At 38.4% G+C, this 19,421-nt stretch overlaps 1 protein-coding gene across 12 annotated transcripts in view; it reads right to left on the bottom strand.

The window, feature by feature from the left end:
- PPP6R3 (protein phosphatase 6 regulatory subunit 3) overlaps window positions 1-19,421 on the bottom strand; it is a 51,135-nt gene that overhangs the window by 17,628 nt on the left and 14,086 nt on the right. For 9 of the 12 annotated variants that reach the window (XR_008208988.1, XM_052692961.1, XM_052692965.1 and 6 more), the window contains 14 exons: window positions 18,377-18,503; window positions 15,353-15,585; window positions 13,927-14,113; window positions 13,126-13,263; window positions 12,727-12,792; window positions 12,183-12,295; window positions 11,355-11,468; window positions 10,566-10,695; window positions 8,552-8,704; window positions 6,476-6,625; window positions 5,880-5,944; window positions 4,019-4,134; window positions 3,537-3,622; window positions 2,316-2,402 (listed from right to left, as the gene is read on the bottom strand). Coding sequence is in view for 11 of the 12 variants with exons in the window: in XM_052692961.1 (XP_052548921.1) it covers window positions 2,316-2,402; window positions 3,537-3,622; window positions 4,019-4,134; window positions 5,880-5,944; window positions 6,476-6,625; window positions 8,552-8,704; window positions 10,566-10,695; window positions 11,355-11,468; window positions 12,183-12,295; window positions 12,727-12,792; window positions 13,126-13,263; window positions 13,927-14,113; window positions 15,353-15,585; window positions 18,377-18,388 (1,650 nt within the window). In the remaining variant the exon portion in view is untranslated. The remainder of the gene's footprint in view (window positions 1-2,315; window positions 2,403-3,536; window positions 3,623-4,018; window positions 4,135-5,879; window positions 5,945-6,475; window positions 6,626-8,551; window positions 8,705-10,565; window positions 10,696-11,354; window positions 11,469-12,182; window positions 12,296-12,726; window positions 12,793-13,125; window positions 13,264-13,926; window positions 14,114-15,352; window positions 15,586-18,376; window positions 18,504-19,421) is intronic. The other 3 variants (XM_052692967.1, XM_052692968.1, XM_052692966.1) reach the window with 1 other exon arrangement.

Raw genomic sequence — 19,421 nt, 5'->3', positions numbered from 1 at the left:
GGTTACTGAGAACTCTTCTTGTAAAGCATCTTCGCTATTATGGATGTTAAAAGTCAGGAGTGAAAACAGGGTGCAGCCATGAATGCCAGTCACCAGGATAAACAGAAAACTAAGACATGAGTCTCGTGACATGAAGGGATTATGAAACTCCTTTGGTCACTACATCAGAATTGTATACAACAGCATACAAAACGCAATTACCAACTGCTTGTGTGCCTAGGAGAAGACAGTTCCATCCCATGGTCAAATGTTTGAAAAAGGGACAAAAAGCAACACTAAACTAGTGCAGAACAGAAGAACAATGGAAGAGTTTCTACAGTCATAGCAAGGCAGCACATGAAATAGTAATGGCATGAGAAACCTTACATCCCAGGCTCAGCTGTCAGGAAGACATCTTTATCAAAGACATCAGTTCTGAAGCGCTCATCAGAAACTTGCATTAGAAGTGTCTCTGAGTGAAAAGAAACATTTCTTTTGGGCACAATGGGGACTTACTAGAAGTACAGCATCAAACTAAATTTGGATGCAAGTGTAATTCTGCATAAACAAAAGTTAAATTTGACAAAAAAAATTTAAAAGGTAAGCAGGTTCCTTAGTATTTCCCACTCCTCACTCATTACTTCCTAATGGGTACCCTCCTGATCCCCCCCCTTTACTTACTGGTCTACAGAGATTAGGCTAGCTGCAGCCAGTTATCTTTACTCATTAAAGAATGCTTTAAGTAATTTCAATGCATTTCCCATCAGTGACTTATCTTGTCTAATGTCTTGCTTTCCTCACAAGACAGCTTTAAAATGTACAGCTTATTTAGCTAAGGAAAAAAAAAAATATATATATATATATATATATATATAAAAATAATGTTTCCTTCAAGTTATTCACTGCAGTACTACCTGCATTTCTGGAGATTAGCTGCCTGGATTATTAAGGGGTGCATGAGAAGCACAGAGTTGCTTTGAGATCTCACTTTCTCACTAGAGCTGCTTCAGATGGCATCCAACCTATCATGCTGGAATTTAAGCAGACTATACATGCACAAGACCCATGGAGCAAATAAAAATGAAACTCTCTAAATTTGAGCCACCACTCCCAATTCAAACCTTGAAAAGCAATTACTTATCATTAAGAGTATAGAAAATGTGCAAAGTACCAAAACCAGTCTTAGACTAGGTACCAGACAGCTGTTAGTATGAGCCAAAAGAAATATGATTTTGATTAATAACCTAGATGAGTTGTGTGCTTTGAATAGGGCACCTATCAGTAGTTTTGCATGACAAAACTACACACCAGCAGCTGCCACTCTTTCACCATCCATGGAGGAGTTAAAGGAAATTTATATTGCAAACAGTATTTTTAGAAAAAATTCTATCATGCCTTATAAAAATGGCACCAATGTTCTCCATAATCACTCGTCCCCAAAATACTCCAAATGCCATCACCACATTAAATACAGAGTTATCAGTTACTATAAGTACTAAAGCTTCAAGGTGGACATAGCTGTGATTTCAGCTTTCAGTCTGGTGAATCTGAAACTTCCTTACAGTCTCAGATTTAATTTTTTCTTACCTTAAATGATAAATAGCTATCTTTGAAACACTCACAAAGGAGCTCTCAAAAGCACGTACTGAATCACAAATAAGCAATCTAGCACATTAGAAATTTAATTCAGGAAGATTGAGCTATGTCCATCTGCCCAGTAGCAAGGGTCTACAAAGTTAAAACCATTCCAGCTGCTTGATACAATCTGTCACAGAACCGTACTTAGCTGGCTCTTTGTTTATATTGTTGTGACAACTGCAGCTCTTGACATTTTGCCTTAAACTAAAAGCATGCAACAACATACAGCCAACCCACCCCTTCCCCACTGAAGTCAGGATCAACATGTTAAGAAAAATCTATTAACCAAGACCCAACAGAACCCCAACTCTGATTTCAGAGCAATTAATATTTTCCAGAAAAACAATTAGGATCCACCGTATCAGCCTTCTCCATCTAGTAAGAACAAAGGTCACAGAAACTGTGTTCAGCTCAGCCACACAGCTAGCATATGAAATGGCTTAGGTGTAATGAGCAGAGACCTGCGTACACAGCTCCATCTCAGTTTAAAAACTGAACACTGAGAGGCCATGCTGTGTGCTAGAAGTCACATCTATGGGCTCAATAAAGTAAATGTGTGCATGAGAACACATCTAAATAAGTTTTTTAAAAAAAATCTACTGCAAACAGTACAAATGTAGAAGGATTATTTCCAGGTTTTTTTGGTTTTTGTTTTTTAAGATAAAAACAACTTATGCAGCTAGAAGAGTTCAACTCACTTGCTGCAAAGAAGAATCCTGTGAGAAGCCAGTTTCTTTGAAGTCAATCTCATCGTCACTGGAAGAATGAATGTGGCAGGTAGTGACCTATACAAAATAATTGAGTCATTTGCTTATTGTGTGATAATTTCAAATCCAAACAAGAAACTGAATTAATTGCAGTTTTCTCAACTGCTAGACTACATAAAACAGACCCCGAAGTATTTCAATATCATTAACCTACACCTGAGAGAACTTGAATCTTGTATTTTTATTGTAAGATATGTGAACTAATAGCCACTAAAAGGCTGGATTATACACAGATCTTCCTTTCCAAAACAAAGAACACAGGAAAATGAAACGACTGTCTCAGGTGTCTACAGTATTTGCATAAATAAAAACCAATAAATGATACACCTTCAAAAATTCATAATCAGCATCTGCTTGCAGAAGCAAACACGGAGTTATTACCATAGCAACAACTGTTTGAACCATTACCCTAAAAAGAAGATATGGTTTTGATCATGCAACACAGAACCAGCGGGAATAGTCTGTTCCTTAAGCAGCAGTGTGGCTGAACTTGTTCTTGGAAGTAGCTATTTTCTATTAGAACAGCAGTCCAAAAGAAATTTTAGCCAGGACAGCAATGAGGCAAAATAACAGTAGTTACAGCTGAGCCTTAAGACACGCTTCATGGACGATCATTCATATGAAGCAGATGTGCAGATGACAGCTTGCTCAGTACTACACTACACTGCCCTACTGCACACACCCCTAGAACTCCATGGTACAGATTCTCAAGTAAACACAGTTGGATGACGTGAATTTATTTACTGATCTTTTGACAAGAGATCAGTCTACACAAAAGCCGTGTTCAAACACAGAAAATGTAAAAGCTTCACAGACACCTTCTTATGCTCCCACAAATGCAATATCACAGTCAGGACAGGCATGCAGCAGACAAGTGAAGACAACTTTTTCCTGAAGTATACTCTGTTTCTACGCTTTCTCCTTCGATGTGTAACTCTTACTTAAAAGCCACATCACCTGGGGTGCTTTTTTCTTGCACGCCTATCATCCAGCCCTGCAATAAAATTTGCAGACTGGAAGCACCTGATTTCACACAAGCTACCTTGGTAGCCTGGCAGCAGGAAAGACTGACTGTTCTAATGGCACAAAAAAACAACAACGGGGCTGAAGCAAACAGCAGGAAGTTTTTTAATGTTAACCAACACCACTTACAAGATCCACCGTATTCCTTTTGTTAGTTTCTCCTAAAGAGCTCGTACAGAATGTCTCCCACCGCTCTCTGACCTCCTCTGGAAGCTCTAGGATAGGAAAAAAACACAATGTATTACAATCAACAGTAAAGCATCACCATTTTTAGTTAGTTTCTCTTTTCCTCTTATAAATCAAAGCAATCAGAAATACTGTAACAACATACAAATACTAAAGCCATGTGGATTACTTCATCTAGCAAAGAAGCCCTAGTTAGGCAGGCCAACATCTCTTTACATTTACTTCAAGGAGCTTCGATACCATTCAGGTAAGTTTGAAAGAGAATTAAACATCTGTTTAAGGAGGAGTGGTTTTAAGCTGAATGTGTCAGAAATATATATTTTTTTTTTTAATCCAAAATCTGCCTTCTAATTTAAGTTTGATCAACTTCCTAAAGCTGCGATGCTGGAATTCACAAACAGAAAGGCAAAGAGCATTAAGGTTACCTTTGATAAGCTGCTGGACTAACGTGCTGTTAGGGCCCTTATCTGTACTATGCACAATACAGTTTGCTATCCTTGTCAGATGACCCATATAGCCATGCCGTCTTCCTCCTTCAGCCCTGCAAGAGACCAAAGAAATGGAACCACATGCACTCTGAGCAGCTCTGCTACGGTATTTTGTTACAAAATATTCCACCAGAGTTAAGAACTTATACAAGACAGACAAGTTAACCTCCAAGCTCTTACAACGTAAGAGCAGCATCCGAAAACGAGAGGCACACAAAAATACTCAATTTAAAATACAAGTGTTTAGATTACACTGAGCCATCCAGGAGACTGACAGGGCTGTAACTACCAAGAAGGAAGTTCAAAGCATCTGAACAGATCATTTCTGTTTTCAAGTTGGTGTGCGGGGAAAAAGAATACCCTGAATACCAAGATGAAGACAAAACTGACAACACATCTGTAACATTCAGAAAAACACTGCTGCTGAGAATATTTTTCAGTGCTCCCATACACTCTGAGCACTCTGGTGCATTATCTGTTAGGGTAGTATGTAGGTTGCTCTGAAAGTAATGCTTCCTATTTATTTCCATGGAAACTAAAACAGATACAAAGAACAAATCAATTTTTTCCACACAGAAACAGAATCAGATGTTTATACCAAAAGCTTTCCCACTAATACCACAAACATACAATAGCAAATAGGTAATGAACTCTCCCACATGGCAGGCATTAAAATCAAGAAAATTCAACCAAAAAATAGTTTTAGGTTGAACGTATAGAAACAGGAATCTATTTGCTCATAATCTAGGTTAGTAGTTCTCCTATAATCTCAGGAGATAACGATGATATATGACAGAAGATAGATGGGACAGCCTGATCTAACCTAGCCAGAATCCCTACTAATTGCATCCCTTTTCTTCGTAACACTCTGTTCAGATATTTCAACACCCTTACTTTTAGGCCAGCTGCACTAGTCATGTATTTTCTGATTCACACCAGATAGGAATAGGACTATTTCAGGGAATGGTACTGTTTCTCAAATAATACACGAGCAAGCCAGCAACAGTATCCCAGTCAGCTAACTCAGTATTTTCACAAGTCAGCTCTAATATTCACTGTTCAGAAGTCTCTCAAGGGAAATAAAAGAGCCTTCAGAGCACCATTATACCACCTCAGGTAAAGACTGAAAGCTTTTCCTCATGATATGAACTCAATTTCAGACAGTACTGGCTACCTGAAACTTGCATCCTTTCCACAATCACACACTCCCAGAAGGTATTTCATTGCTGAGATCTTGACTTTTGTTAATTATGAGTCTATTGCTCCCCAAAACGTAACATGCTTTGATCTGTTTATTAATTTTCAATTGCTTACTGATCAGAAGTGTGTTTTTTTTCCCCCTATTCCTTTAAAACTTCATGATATGTTTCTGTAATTGAAGATGGGTAGAGTCAACTGGTTGATGTAATGTTTTACACAGAGTAGGAATTACAGACTTGGTTCTATCCCTATATGGTAATGGGAAAATGTATTCAAATGCTACCAAAAAGATGGTCTAAACTTCAGGCATTACTAAGAGAAACAGAAGGACTCTTAAAGAAAATTCAGTATATGTGAAAGCTTTAATCCAAATATTAACTGTTTGTAGAACTTAATTATTCCACTTGCTACCAAGCAAACTGTTCTTCCAAGTAAATATTTAATGCACTGCATATTTCAGGAAAGAGATGCATTTGTCTTTAAAACATTCTAAGCAAGTGTATTTGTTGGTCAGCTCAGTCTGAATTGATCACATATACATTTCACAATTAAAACTGTATTTAGACAACTGCAGGAAATGAGAAAACTAGTTACTCACTGCTTCTTCTCATTCATCTCCCATGCTTCAAGTATTCGTTCTATTAATTGGCACTTAAGGAAGAGCTGTGGAATAAAATGCAAAATATACTTAATAGCTGTAAAGTTAAATGGAACAACATTATGCATTTCGGGGCTGATTTTAAGAAATCCTCATGTCTTACAAGGCAACTAGTTTCAGGTTCAGGATAGATACTTGGATTAAGGGCTTCAATGCTCAGAAGCAGCAGCCAGATCCCAGGCAAAAGCCTGAAGGCTGAAGCTACATTATTTTGACTTCTCTTTGATGGCAGCTGCTGAACTGTAGAAGTGAACAGACACTGAAATAGCAATTTTAATTCTTAACAGTAAGTGGAACTTCAATTAAAAGGGAGCTCTTGCAGCTCTACACACACGTTCACTCTGAAGGCAGCAAAAACCCACTTCGTGGCACTCTCGGGTTTAATAACCAGAATTGACATGTTAAGAAAACAAAAAAACAAAGAACCCTTAATTCTACATGAAGGAAAACTGAGTTATGTTTTATGTAAGAGTAACTGCTACCACATCGTGGGGGGTAGGAATATTGAAGAAACTCCTTCCAAAAACACAACTTACATGTTTCAATAAAAGATTGTCCCCAGTGGAATCCTGATCTGTAATTGTGCCATTTTCTGTGCTTTCAAGAGGACTTGCAAGAATCAACGCAATACAGATTTCTACTTGAGTATGCAAAAAGTTATTCCACGTATACTTAAAGAACATGTCCTGAAAAACAAATTCAATAGGGTTTATACAAACCAGGGTCTCTTCAAACAGAAGACTTTCTCCAGCAAGTAATGTGAACAGCAATGCAAGCAAGTTCTCCAAGTTCTGTAATAACTCTCACTGTGCAAGCAAAAGCGTGATTTACAAAGAAGTTATTTCTTCAGCTTGCTGTTATCAGAGCATAAGGACTATCATGCTGGATAAGAGTAAAAACTGAAGCTAGAGTTAGTCTGGGGGCAACCAATAGTGCACTTTCAGACAAAGAAAGCTAAAATGATACTCCTCATTAAGTTCTTTCTGCTAGCAACAGCCCTGAGAGTCCCTGAGAAAGTAATGCCATTTATGACCTTAGCCCTGAACAATTTTTTTTCTTTTTTTCCACCACAGTCTTTTAGTGCCTCCAATATCCTTCAGTGACACGCTTCTGCCTTTATTGAGACACTCTGCAAGAAATTACATCTAACTGCTTTGAACCTACTATCTATACTAGTTTTATTCTTCTCTTAAAGAAGGCTATCTCAGATAATCCAGATGCAATTTGAGATTATTTAATGCTTCACACAAGACAAATACTGAGGTTGACAGATCATGAATTGTGTTCATCTAGTCGTGTTCCTAGTTGGTCACAGATCTCCTTTTAAGCATCAGATTTTACTTTTTTCCTTTTTTCCAAACTTTATGTCCAGTTATTTCAGAACTATTTCTTACTACAAAACTCAGATGATTGCTGTCCCAGGGAAACAAGATTAGTCATGGAAATACATGCAGTGAAGGAAGGAGCAAGTTTCATAATGTAATTCAAGTCTCATTCAAGCTACATCTGAAGAACCTAACAGTTCCCCTTCAACTTTCCTAAACTAATGACAGCCTGGACAAAAGCTAAGCTACTGATGGGAACAATTACTATTCCTAATAAGGTCTATGCAGCAGAGTACGTGTTGTTTCAGAAACACCATGAAGCACTGAAATTCAGGGCAGGTACCACTGGTTTTCCTTATAAAAAATCTGCTGAATTTAGATGTGCTGTGAATGTTGGTTTGTTCTTATAAGTAGGTTTAGGAAGAAAATCACATGTATTCCCTTAGATAATGGGAATTCATGTCAGAATGATGTTATTTCTATTTCTATACACTTTAATACCTGTCTGCAAACCCAAGCTGGACAGAGAAATGGAGATGGAGACACTGAGAAGACGACATAACTTCAGCTACTTTAGTTGGAGGAAAGATTGTAGATTAAATCAATCTGAGGCCAGAAAAATATTAATATTTTAAACTTTGCAATTACCTGCTTAGAATCAGCAGCTTTCATCACATTCTGATACTACAGTATAAATTCCAGCATGTTTTGCTGGGTATTTGTTAACTGATATCAACACTGGAACACTTCGGTCAACCTAAGAATTTTCCTGCTGCAGACAAAGAGGTGGGAAGTACCCTCTCATTCATTGACTACGAGTTTCTGTGCCACATTTTGCTTGCAGTTTTGAAATTCTCTAAGCTACCAAGAGTAACTTGTACCTTTTTTAGGAAGGCACTGAAATAGCATATAGTGTGTTACACATTAGAAGAGGGACAAAGAAGTTGAGGAGCTAGTTTGGCAAAAGAACAAGAATGGCAGGGAAGCTTTGAACACTGCTGAAAACTCAAGCACATGGAGCTGAAAAAATAAGCTTAAGAAAACTAGTCCAAGAGAATCATGCAGATTTATGGAGGTGCAAAGAGTAAGATGTGTAGGAATGATCAGAGGAAAGAAAATGCTACAAACAAACACATTTAACAGTGAAACTAGAAATTGAAAGCTGTCAACGCAATAGAAGCTAAAATACAAACTGAAAAGCTGGAAACCATATTATATCTGCATCAACAAAGATCAGAAAAGTCCTTGTTAGCAATTCACAGGAGTAAGGCAGCATGAAGTTCTTACCAGTATAACTCCTATGCTGTTTAGTTCTATAAGCTCCTGATTCACGCTGCTTGTATTTGTCTGTAGAAGGCTAGATATTAATCTAATCACATTTAAACGTGTGTTCCCCACAGGTGGATCCAATACACCCCACGTTGTCTTCATGACACTTTTCTGGAAAAAAAAAAAATAAAGCAGCACAGAATCATTCAAATTTCATATTAAAGAACAGTGAAAAAATAAATCCCAAACACCTCATTACTATTATGCAGAAAAATTGCAGGAAAGCAGTTCTCAATGCTGAAAAAAGTTTATTTCAACTCTATCTATAGACAAGGAGCAATGGAAAACAGCCCCATAAAACCAAAGACACTAAGAATTGCTTGGTAGCTGCAGAATATTGGAACAGATGCATTCCACAAAAAGGAATAGGAAATACTCACACTTCTCACTCATTAATCCACATACTCAGTTACAGTCTGCACTACTATAGTAGTTGAAAACAGCTAGGGGGACATTCTGAAAGCACACTTTATGCCTCAATAACCCTGATTTCATGTACATGAAAATGATTTCAAAAGTTTCTCTTGGTGCATTCTTCTAGCATCATAAGCAAAACAGGCTCCATCCACGGTGTCCTAATGAGTTACTTCCATCAGCAACAACTCCTTCCACGCACTAACAGGTCTTCATTTTACAATATGTGCCATAGTTTTTACATCAAAGGTTTAGCTGGCTGCCAGATCAGACCTGCTATCACATAATTAATTATCAGCCAATCAAAGAAAGCTAGTACTGACTACTCCAAGAGAAAAGTCTAGTAGCAACAACTACGCCATGAGGAAGGCAAAGTTATGAAGATGTCTTTCTTTCTGTATTAAAGCACTTGGAGAAGCAGGGCATGATGAAATGTACTGCTTTCCACGACTAGCTTTATTTCTTGCCTAACCACTGCTTCTCCCTTGTGTCAAAACTGACTGAGATCACGTTAGGTCCAGTCTTTAACACAAAATCTGAGGGCACGGATATAAAAAAGGGGCTCATTTCACTACTGCTTAAAGAAAGCAGACTTAATAACTTCATTAGATGATTTATTTAAATGCTTAGCATTCCAAACACTGGAAAATACTCAGATACATTGCTTTTAATTCAACATAGATCTGTATCTTGCCATGTTGTTTATTTTAAATCAAGACAATTTCTTTGTATTTTTCAACTCTTCTGCACTTCAGTGTTTGAGGCCTCATCTCTTCTAGGCTACAACAGTCTCTACCACTACCTTTTTTCCATCATCCTCATCCCAACTCGTTCCTTTTATCTGATCTTTTATAAGATGGCCATTTTAACTCTGATTCTCAGGTCCATTTCTCATACAGACTGCAGCACCCTGATCCAAACCACGTTCCAGCTGAAATCCTACTGGTGGTAATTGTATAGGGAAAAAAAACCCATAGATAAAATATCTATTCATACAGCTGGTTGCATTTATCTTTAGTAACAGCATGACATGGATATGTTGCTTGTCATAAAAAAAAAAAATAAAATAAGTTGAACAAAGCAGCATTTAGTATGCTTGGAGTGCATGGTACATGCAATAGAGCTGGTCTACTCTTAGACCTGCACAAGTCTAGAAGAACTTTGCACAGCCAACACGAGGCCTGCACAAGTTCCAAACAACTGAAGCAGCCAGAATCTTTGTTTCCTATTCAGATAGGATTTATGGGGCTGAAAACAGTACAAACTGCCAAAAATAGAAAGGAAAATCTTATTTCCTTGCTTTCAGAAGGAAGTAATCTTCAAGGCTACTTGCCAGCTGAATTGAGTTTAAGCTGGAAAAGTGTATCAATTAGCAAAAAATATTGGCTCAGATACAAATATAATGAACAGAAAAGGTCACAAGAGGCAGGGAAGGAAGCTGGGCTCTTGCCTGAAAGTTGTCAGACAAACTGGGCTTTGTTCTTGAAACCCAACTAAAATACAATCACGCAGTGACAGTCTTGCTTCAAATTCTTTGACAACGTAATGTTTCACTTACTTTTGGAGGCTCAAGTAGGAGTTCATGGAAGGATGAAAGTCGTGCTTTTATGGCTTCTAGAACACTTTTATTGACAGAATACGTTGAATTGCTCATGCCTGGAGGACAGATCTCTATATGGCCTTCAAATCTAAAGCACACAAGCCATGTCTGATTATTAATGCCAAAACTAGGTCTAAAACAACACTCAGGCATAATTTTGAGTGTCACTATTTTGAAGACATAAACAGAATGAAGAGGAGAGCAGGAACATGATCTTAAAAATATAAAATCAAGCACAAACTTATGGTGGAGCAAGATTCTTCCAAACACTAGACCTAAGGTACCTACATTTATCACATCTGAAATGTCCAGCATGGTTTTCAGCTAGTGATAGACTATTACAGCTGCTATATTCCCTCTTTTGTGAGGAAGAGCTTCACCTGTCTATTAAACAATCAAACCTCTGTTCACTTGTTTCTTGAAGTGAAATTGTGATAGAATTCCACCTAACTTTTTTGGGGGAAAGTTGATATCCAATTGCTACACTGTACATAGATGCTCTATTTCCTGTTTCTAGGAAAAAAAAGATGAAATGAAATGAGTCTGATCCATCAAGTGGCAAGTTCCAAGAAAAAACCTGCAGAAAAATCAGTCATTGGGGGAACTGATCGATACTGGCATTATTACACATGGCTCCTTTGTTTCACTTCAGCTGTGATGGACCACTACAACATTTCAGTCAAGGACACAGAAGGCATGTCAGCAGTTGAGTTAAAGTAAGCAGGCATAAGTAATAAGAACACTTACGTCTGTCGTCTTGTCTCAAGCAAGGTCAGTAATATTTGGATTGCACTGACTATTGCAGATTCATTTTTTTCTTTATGAAAAATATTAGACAGCAGCTGCTCAATGATTTCTCGTCTGAAAACAAAGCACTGCCATCAGACACAACAGTTCATGACACAGTTATCACAGAGAACTAGTTACTGTTTGCTCCTGTCAAATTAACTAACGGGATAAAGTAAAAGTATTATTGCAAGCTATCAGGTTTGTTACCACAGTCACCCCCATCATCACCACTGCAGTAAGATTTCCCTACTACTGATCTCGTTTGGTTTTGAATCTGACAATCAATATGATAGAAAAGGATAGTTTGCAGTCAGACCAAAAGACCAACTCACCACATCACACAGCCACAAACCTAACCCTAGAACCAGCAAAACAAAGAAGGTGATAGACAAAAATCTTCAAGTACAATCAAACACTTAGATTAACTTAAAATAACAGATTGAAGCCCAAGTTCCCAATGCACATTCTGCACTGTATCAAGCTGACCTCTATATGTCTGATCCCATCACCTTTGACAGAGCAGGAAATATTTTAGTCTAACATTCCTTAGTCAGAAGCAAGGTAAAAGAATGGGACAAAATGTTAAGAGAAGCCATCAAGGAATTCGTCCAGGTGAGCTGTGCTTATTTGCAAAGCTATCTTAAATTACACAGATAATAACAGGCAGTCAGGAGAACTTGTCAGGAAAGCGGAGACTGCAATTCTAAAGCTTTTAAAGGACAAATGTTAAATGCTGCTCTGATTAACTGGAAAAAAATATAACAGAAATTGGGCAAACCAGCTCACTTCTCTAGACTTGCAAGCAGGGGATCTGGTTCTGAGCTGTTCTGCACTTGTAACATCTGATCTCTGCTTAAACGAATAATTTCACAGAGTGACTGCGATGCATTTGAATGCCTCTGGAACAGAAAAACATAGCATCAGTAGATTAATAACGTGGAGCAGTAGAATTCCTCATTAAAATAACCCGCAAAATTGACAGTCTTTTCTACCACAAAACACTTCAGACAACTGTACCATGCCGTATCTAAATCTTAACAAGACAAAAAGCTTTTGGTATTGAAAGTATCTGCAGTATTAAAAAGGCAGAACGTTAGAGCTGAACACTCAAAATAACATTTAGTCTACACTGTGCTTTGACCCGGCTCCAATACACTCTGCAAATCCCAAAGAAAGAGGGAAGAAAAGCAAGCCTTCCCCAAGCACAAACTACTACACCATTAATTACTGGAATTAGCTTGCTGAAAATAAACAAGCAGAAAACAGTCCAACTAGAAGAGCTCTAACACTACTGTACAGCAATCAAAAAGAACATCAGACCAATACTTACATCTTCATCTTGAGATGGATGTACAATTTCTACAAGCCGCTGAATAATCCTCTCTTCATTTAGCCACTGTAAAAACATTAGGGGACATTGGTAAGAACGTTGTCCAAGTGAATGAATTTAATTGAGGGAATTAAAAGTAGCTTGAAAAGTGCCCTGAGTCATGCTGTTGATATTTCTAAACAAGGATTAACAGCACTTCAGAGAAAAAGGGCAGAAGCAAAATTAAGAGTTCATGAACACGTGTAAAAAACAAACAAAAACCCACAACTTTTATAATCTCTTCCCAAAATGCCTAGCAGGGTGTTATGGGTCAAGAATGGTATAAACAGTCTAAACAGGTTATAAAGTTTTTTTTTAACAGTTCAGAATTCAGACAAAATCTGTGCAAGTTTTACTCACATTCAACACTTCTTGCCTGGGCTGTGGAGGCTCTATGCAAGTCAGTAGCCTGAGCAGCAAGTCCATGATAGCAGAGGTCCCTATGTGCTTAATAACAAGGTCTACAAAATCATGTTTCTTCTTTAAAAAGTCCACAATCTAGAAATGAACAAGGAAGAAGCTTACATTTGCTTACCTGTATTTTACATGATAAGTTACACTAACCAGTTTTAGTTCCTCTCACTTGCTAAAGAAATAATAAGTAACTTCTTAAATGCTTCCACCTCTTAAAGCCAGTAGTACAAGATAAAAAGGCACACATACAGAGTAGCAGCAGTGGCACAAAACAGATCCATGTATGCGCACACATGGAGCCTCCTTTCAAAACCAGTTTTGGGATGAGGTTCCCCCACACCTGGCTCAGGAAGCGAAGTGGGACACAGCCAAACCTCAATGTAATATGCTTTCAAGCAAATACAGAAATTACTAAAACAAAAGCACAGCAGGCAGTCACAAACTTACCTTGCTCAGGTAGCACAGCTAGACATGCCAGCTGTTAATGCAAGGCAGCATGAACATACAAGTACTGCGCTTCTGAACGAGGACTCAAATGTGTCTCACCCTTTTCTATGACAGTTCTTCACTCCCCACTGACTGTATTCATTTACCCATGACTCCAACAGCAGTGCAATTTAACACTAACATCACCATGCAAATACTGACATAAGCTAAAAGGCAAACACTCACACAAAGGCAGTTCACTCGCCCAAACAGCTCAGGCAAATCCAAAGCTGTTAAATTGGAGAGCTTTTAATCATTTACCTGTTCTGGTTTTCTGCTTATGAGAATACTTAGCACCTTGCTGAAGAAACTGGCAAGTAAAGGGTTTAGAGGAGATTCGTTTAAGAGGAAGCTGTACAGTTTCATAAGTAAGGATTCTTCTTCTCCCAGCCTATCATTGATCTGTGAGACATCTGAAGTGAGCAGCTCACAGGATATGTTTGGATATCTGCAAAAAAAGAAAAGAAGTGTGCATATAATCTTGGTCATTCATACTTCAAAGAAATACATATCCAATCAGAACCTAATGGGGCTTCTAACAAGAAGAATCTTTCAAGCATGATAGCTCTGCACTAATTACAAAAAAGCAAACGACTGCAAGCTGATAAAGCTGTACATTCAGCTACAGCCTGTGTTCTTTCATTTAGAAAATGGACTACTATGACCTCCAGTTGCAACAGGACAGCACCAGGGAAGTGGGGAAAGATACTTGGGAGGAAGCTATGGGTTTGCCCCTTTCTAACAAGGCTTACATTATAGAAATCAAAGCAAATAGTTTCAGGATTAATATCTCTATACCTACTGCAACTGTAGAGGCTCACTACCTCTACCCAAAGTCTGATAAAGCCTGCAAAACTAGTTAATACTATCAAATACAGGAAATTATTGCTTTGGTGGTCTCTTAGCTTAATTACTCAGGTCTTGAGTAGTGCACTTCTGGCCTTCACTCACATCAAAGATAGTTATGACAGCACCAGGAATTTAAAGCTTATAAGCATAAGGTACTGCTGTTTCAAAGTCAGCTAGAAATGCAGGAGGTTTGGTTTGTCAGAAAGAGAAGAGCTGCAACTAAGAGAGTACTCTATTTCACATTAAATTTTGCCTTCTGTTTTAAGAAAGGCAAGCTTTCTAAGCAGACAGCCCTAAAAGAGGCAGAATTGGTAGAAGTGCCTTTATACAAATTGCCAGATTGAATGCTAAGTTTGAACATTCTCAACAAACTAGCAAGAGTCATGGCCATACTCAGTTCTAACAGCTCTAGCTCTGCAAAGGAAAACACCAGCAATTAGATGGTCAGCATATTCTTCCAAGGAGTGCTACAGACTTTCTAAAACGCATCCCCAAAACTCATTACTAATCATTAATAAAACAAGGCTAAACACCTAACTAAATTAAGCAAACGCAGATTCACTCGAGTACCTTGCATCACATTAAGAAAGATTTTTCATCTAAATTCTGATTATTTTATTTAGCATTTCTTTGAGGGGTTCCTGCTCAGAAAGCATGCAAATGTCAGAACTTTTTACATAAAAGGTCTACAAGCCTCTTGAAAACAAGCTCAAAGTTTAACAGCATTGTACTAAAGGACAGCAAGCAGAAATGCAAACATACTACCAGATTAACACTGAAGTATGTCACCTCTCTTTCTACATCCCCAAGTCCCTCAACCCCTTAGAAGTTCTCCTACTTGTATCGTATTTTTTCATCCATGTCTTGAGGTGGTTCTTCGATAATGAATGAAACCAAGTCTTCCAAGCATTCTGACTTCAACAGAAACTCGATAAGTTTGCGATTCTGAGCCTTGCACTCCTGCAGGACGTCCTCCTCATCCATCAACTCCTTCAGTGTTACATCTTCTCTCTCTAGAAGTGTATCTATGTGGGATGACGAATGGAGATCAAATTTCCAAAACATGCTGGTCTGGATAAAAAGAACATAACAAACATTAGTTTCACACGTGTATTTAAGCACTATTAGCAGAAACAATACACAGCACTATCTCATAGCTTCTAATCCCAAAGGCATCTGCACACATAGAAATGTTCTAGAACTTGAACAATACGCAGCAGCAGATGCTTAAAGACCATCACACAGCTACTAAGTCATACTTGATTAAAGAAGACAGAATGTTCTGTAGCACGTTTTACACCTTCAGCTTGCTAGTATTTGAATGCTGGAAGTTAGCCAGCTCTGGGGTTTTTACTTACATTTGCTCTTGCCACTGTTTCTGATCTACACCCCAATTCCCAAACTCAGAACTACCTGCTCAGCAATGACTAGATCTGGGCAAAGCATAAGCATACTATCGTGCCACCTCTGTCACTGAAAAGAATACCTCCACAGGTACAAGAATTATAACCAAAAGCATTCAAGTGAATGTCAGTGCAAAGCCTACTGTTTCACTGCACCTCCTCTCCACAAACTTGAAACAAGAAGGGGAGAGCAAGGGTCAGTAAAATCTCTTATGCAGATGCCTGAAAGGATAGCGTCCCCAAGTAAGCACTATGGAAGACTAATAAAGGCATGAGCAATTTAAGCTTTCCTTACAGAAAGGCTGTGAGCACCTTCCTGCTAATTCTGTTTCTCTAAGAACTTGCAAAGCAGTTGCAAGACAGCATCAACTAGCCCTGTATGAATGCAGAACTTGAGCAGATGGATTGAAAGACATGCTAGAGATCAGTAAGAACAGCTTTTTCCCTACAGCTGGAAGCAGCATGGTTTTAAGCAATACTCCGAGAAAAGCAAAACCTCTTTTTGCTCCTTTAGCAACTGTCTTCCAAGTGTGAAGGTTTAATAATTAATGGTGAAAATCAGTGACAGTGTTAGCTGTGTGGACATGAGGCTACTGCACAAAACATAGGTAAGCAGTACTATTTGAGCAAAAGCACTTTTACAAGCTGCAGTTTTATATGAAGAAGGTGCAAGTTTATCTACAACAATCAAGCCATGACTTTGGCATATAAACTCTTATGATAACCTACAACATTTAAAACAAATACTTAATTCTTACATAAACTAAAGGGTAGATGGACAGCCATCTAACAAGGAAGGCTGAGGAAAGGACAGAGAATTTAATGCCTTTTAGAGCTCAGTCTTCAATAACCATAGATCTCGGGCAACCCAGTTCTCAGAATCAGAAGACTGTAATTAGGGAAGCAGCAACTTTCCATCTGTGGTCACTAAAATTTCAAGGGACGATGTATCAGCTCAACATAAGTCCACAGGGCCTGACAGGATTCACCCAGAGGGATTTAAACAACTGCTGTGAATGGACTCTTCTCAACAATCTACCAAAGGCTTTGGGGGGCTCTGCTGACTGGAAGCCAGCCAGCATTAGACCCACCTGCAAAAAGGGGCATGAGAGAAGTCCCAGTAAATTGCTGCCTTGTTAGTCTAACCTCAGCACCTGCAGAAGCTTCAGAGATGATGGCTCTTGTGGCAACTGAAGGTCAGTTGAAGAATAAAGCTATGATCTGGCACAGTCAACATGAGTTAATGAAGAAAAAGTCTTGCCTTACTACTTTGATCACATTTTACGCTAAGGCCCACTTGGGGAATGAAAGGAAGGCAGTGGACATCAGTCTGGATTTTAATAGGGCCTTTGATAGCATCCCTCACAGCATCTTTCTGGAAATATTGTTCAAAATGGACATTATGAACAAATTCATTACCATGAGAGTGTTGAAACACTGGAACAGGGAAGCTGGATGCCCTGTGTCTGTCAGCGTTCAAGAGGCACTTGGACCATGCCCTCATTTCTTTAACCCTTTGGGTAGCCCTGAAGTGGTCAGGTAGTTGGAATAGATCATCTTCTGAAAGTCTCTTCTATATGAACTGTTCTATTCAGGCAGCATTAAGCGTTTATTTCTTACATTTAAATGGATTCAGCATGCCTACCATAGCTGCTCAAACAACAAGGTGTCAAATTTTGTCACCTCAGCCACTGAAGTGCTGAGAAATCTGTGCATCTAGCAAAACCTCATTAGCAAGACCTCCAATACTTAATTTAAAGATTAGAATAAGCCTGGTATACTCACTGCAGCCACGTTTCAATTGCTTTTAAGGTTTCCCTTGTTGTGTTAATCATGTGCTGATCACTTCTTACCGCCTTACTTTGCTTAGGATTTTGTCAGGAGTTTTAAGCACAACTAACTGCCCCAGAGTACACAGCTTCCTGTTCTAACTTACAGGAGTAAAAAAAAAAATATAAAAAAAGAAAAATCATTCAAGAAAAAGTACAGATAGTTTTAATTGCAGTATCGGTATTACAATTATTTGAGAGTCCATGCTGTGATTAGGAGGATAAAAAAACACTAATAATTTCAGAAGAAAATACATCTTACAAGCAGATGTCAAAAGCACTTGATTTCACATCAGCTTAAATCAAATTACACTAAGTTATTAAAAACATTGGCTTATGATTATTTAGGCTACACACAGACTCACTGGGAGCAATTAAACTAGTGCATTATTAAAGGCACAGAATATTTTCTTCCTTAAGCCTCTAATAAGTAGATCAAATCCCTCCCCTTGCCCCATTTAGTGAAAGTAGCATCTTTGCAAGTAACCACTACCAACCAATGCTAATTCCAGACAGAAATCCCTCTGCAGTGATTAAAGCTCATTTCAGTAGCTTCAAAGCATTTTTCAGTTACTCATTTCAAGAGAAATTCAACAACAGAAAACAGCAACAACAAAAAAAGAGGCATACTACTGCAAACATGTCACTGCGTTATTTCCCAAACTGTCTCCCAGGCAAGCTCTTTTAGGGATGCTCCCCCAGCATGTCAGGTGCCAGCCGGAAATTATTCCATCACTTTTCAACAGCAGCCCAGGTCCTTTGGAATAAGGAAAAATAAACACCATAAAATGTGCAAGTGAGGAATTCCAGGAACCCCGAAGATCATTTTCTACAGGCGTTAGCACTGATGATCGCCTAAGAACAGCCTGTCACAGTTCCAAATGGAAGTTACAAAACCAAGTTTGCTCTTCCCATAGCCTACTTTTCCACCCTCTCCCCCAAACCTCACCAACTCTCAGTTATTTTCATGCTTTTTCAAACTTCAGTCTGATTAAGAGAGGCAAAGAATTAGAATGTATGTCCCCTAATCAGGAGGAGGCACTTCCCAGTTGTGCTTCTCACCACATTTCACTATCTGCTAATTAATGATCAGCTCCAAAGGTCAGGTGCGTTCTATTACTCAACTTCAGCTCTGATGCCAGCAGCAAAATCACAATGTTGATTCAACAACAGATGGAAAAGATTGCCAAATCTTAACCATGCTTTAGATAATATGGGACAGCACTTAAAACTCCCAGACACAGAAGAAAAACTGTATTAGAGATGGCAAAATGATTGCAGGTACTTCTCCCGTAACATTTAGTCAGCTTCCCACTGTCTCTGAAAGCTCCCAGCAAGCAAGGCTAACAAACTTCCAATTTATTTAAGTATTTCCTCAGATAATTCACAGCACCTTGATACAAATTATAACAATCAAAGATACTATGCAGCATTTGTGACAAAGAATAAACAAACAAAAAACCAAAACCTGACTTTTTCCTGCAGTTAATACTGTGACAGATTCTTCTCTAAATGAATCATGGAATAGCATTCCACACAGGTGGTACCTGACTTAAAATCTGTAACAAAAGAAAGCCCTTCGATAAACTGATGAAATTCATCACTCTTCTGAGCCACAGGTAACTGAAATTCTTAACTGAGAGGAAATAAAGCTTACAAATGCTCCTTCCCCAAA

This window comes from Tympanuchus pallidicinctus, unplaced genomic scaffold, assembly GCF_026119805.1.
Source record: "Tympanuchus pallidicinctus isolate F22 unplaced genomic scaffold, pur_lepc_1.0 scaffold3, whole genome shotgun sequence".
NCBI classification, from domain to species: Eukaryota; Metazoa; Chordata; class Aves; order Galliformes; family Phasianidae; genus Tympanuchus; species Tympanuchus pallidicinctus.
The sequence above is the reverse complement of the archived record's forward strand: the minus strand, read 5'-3'. Positions and strand labels throughout refer to the sequence as shown.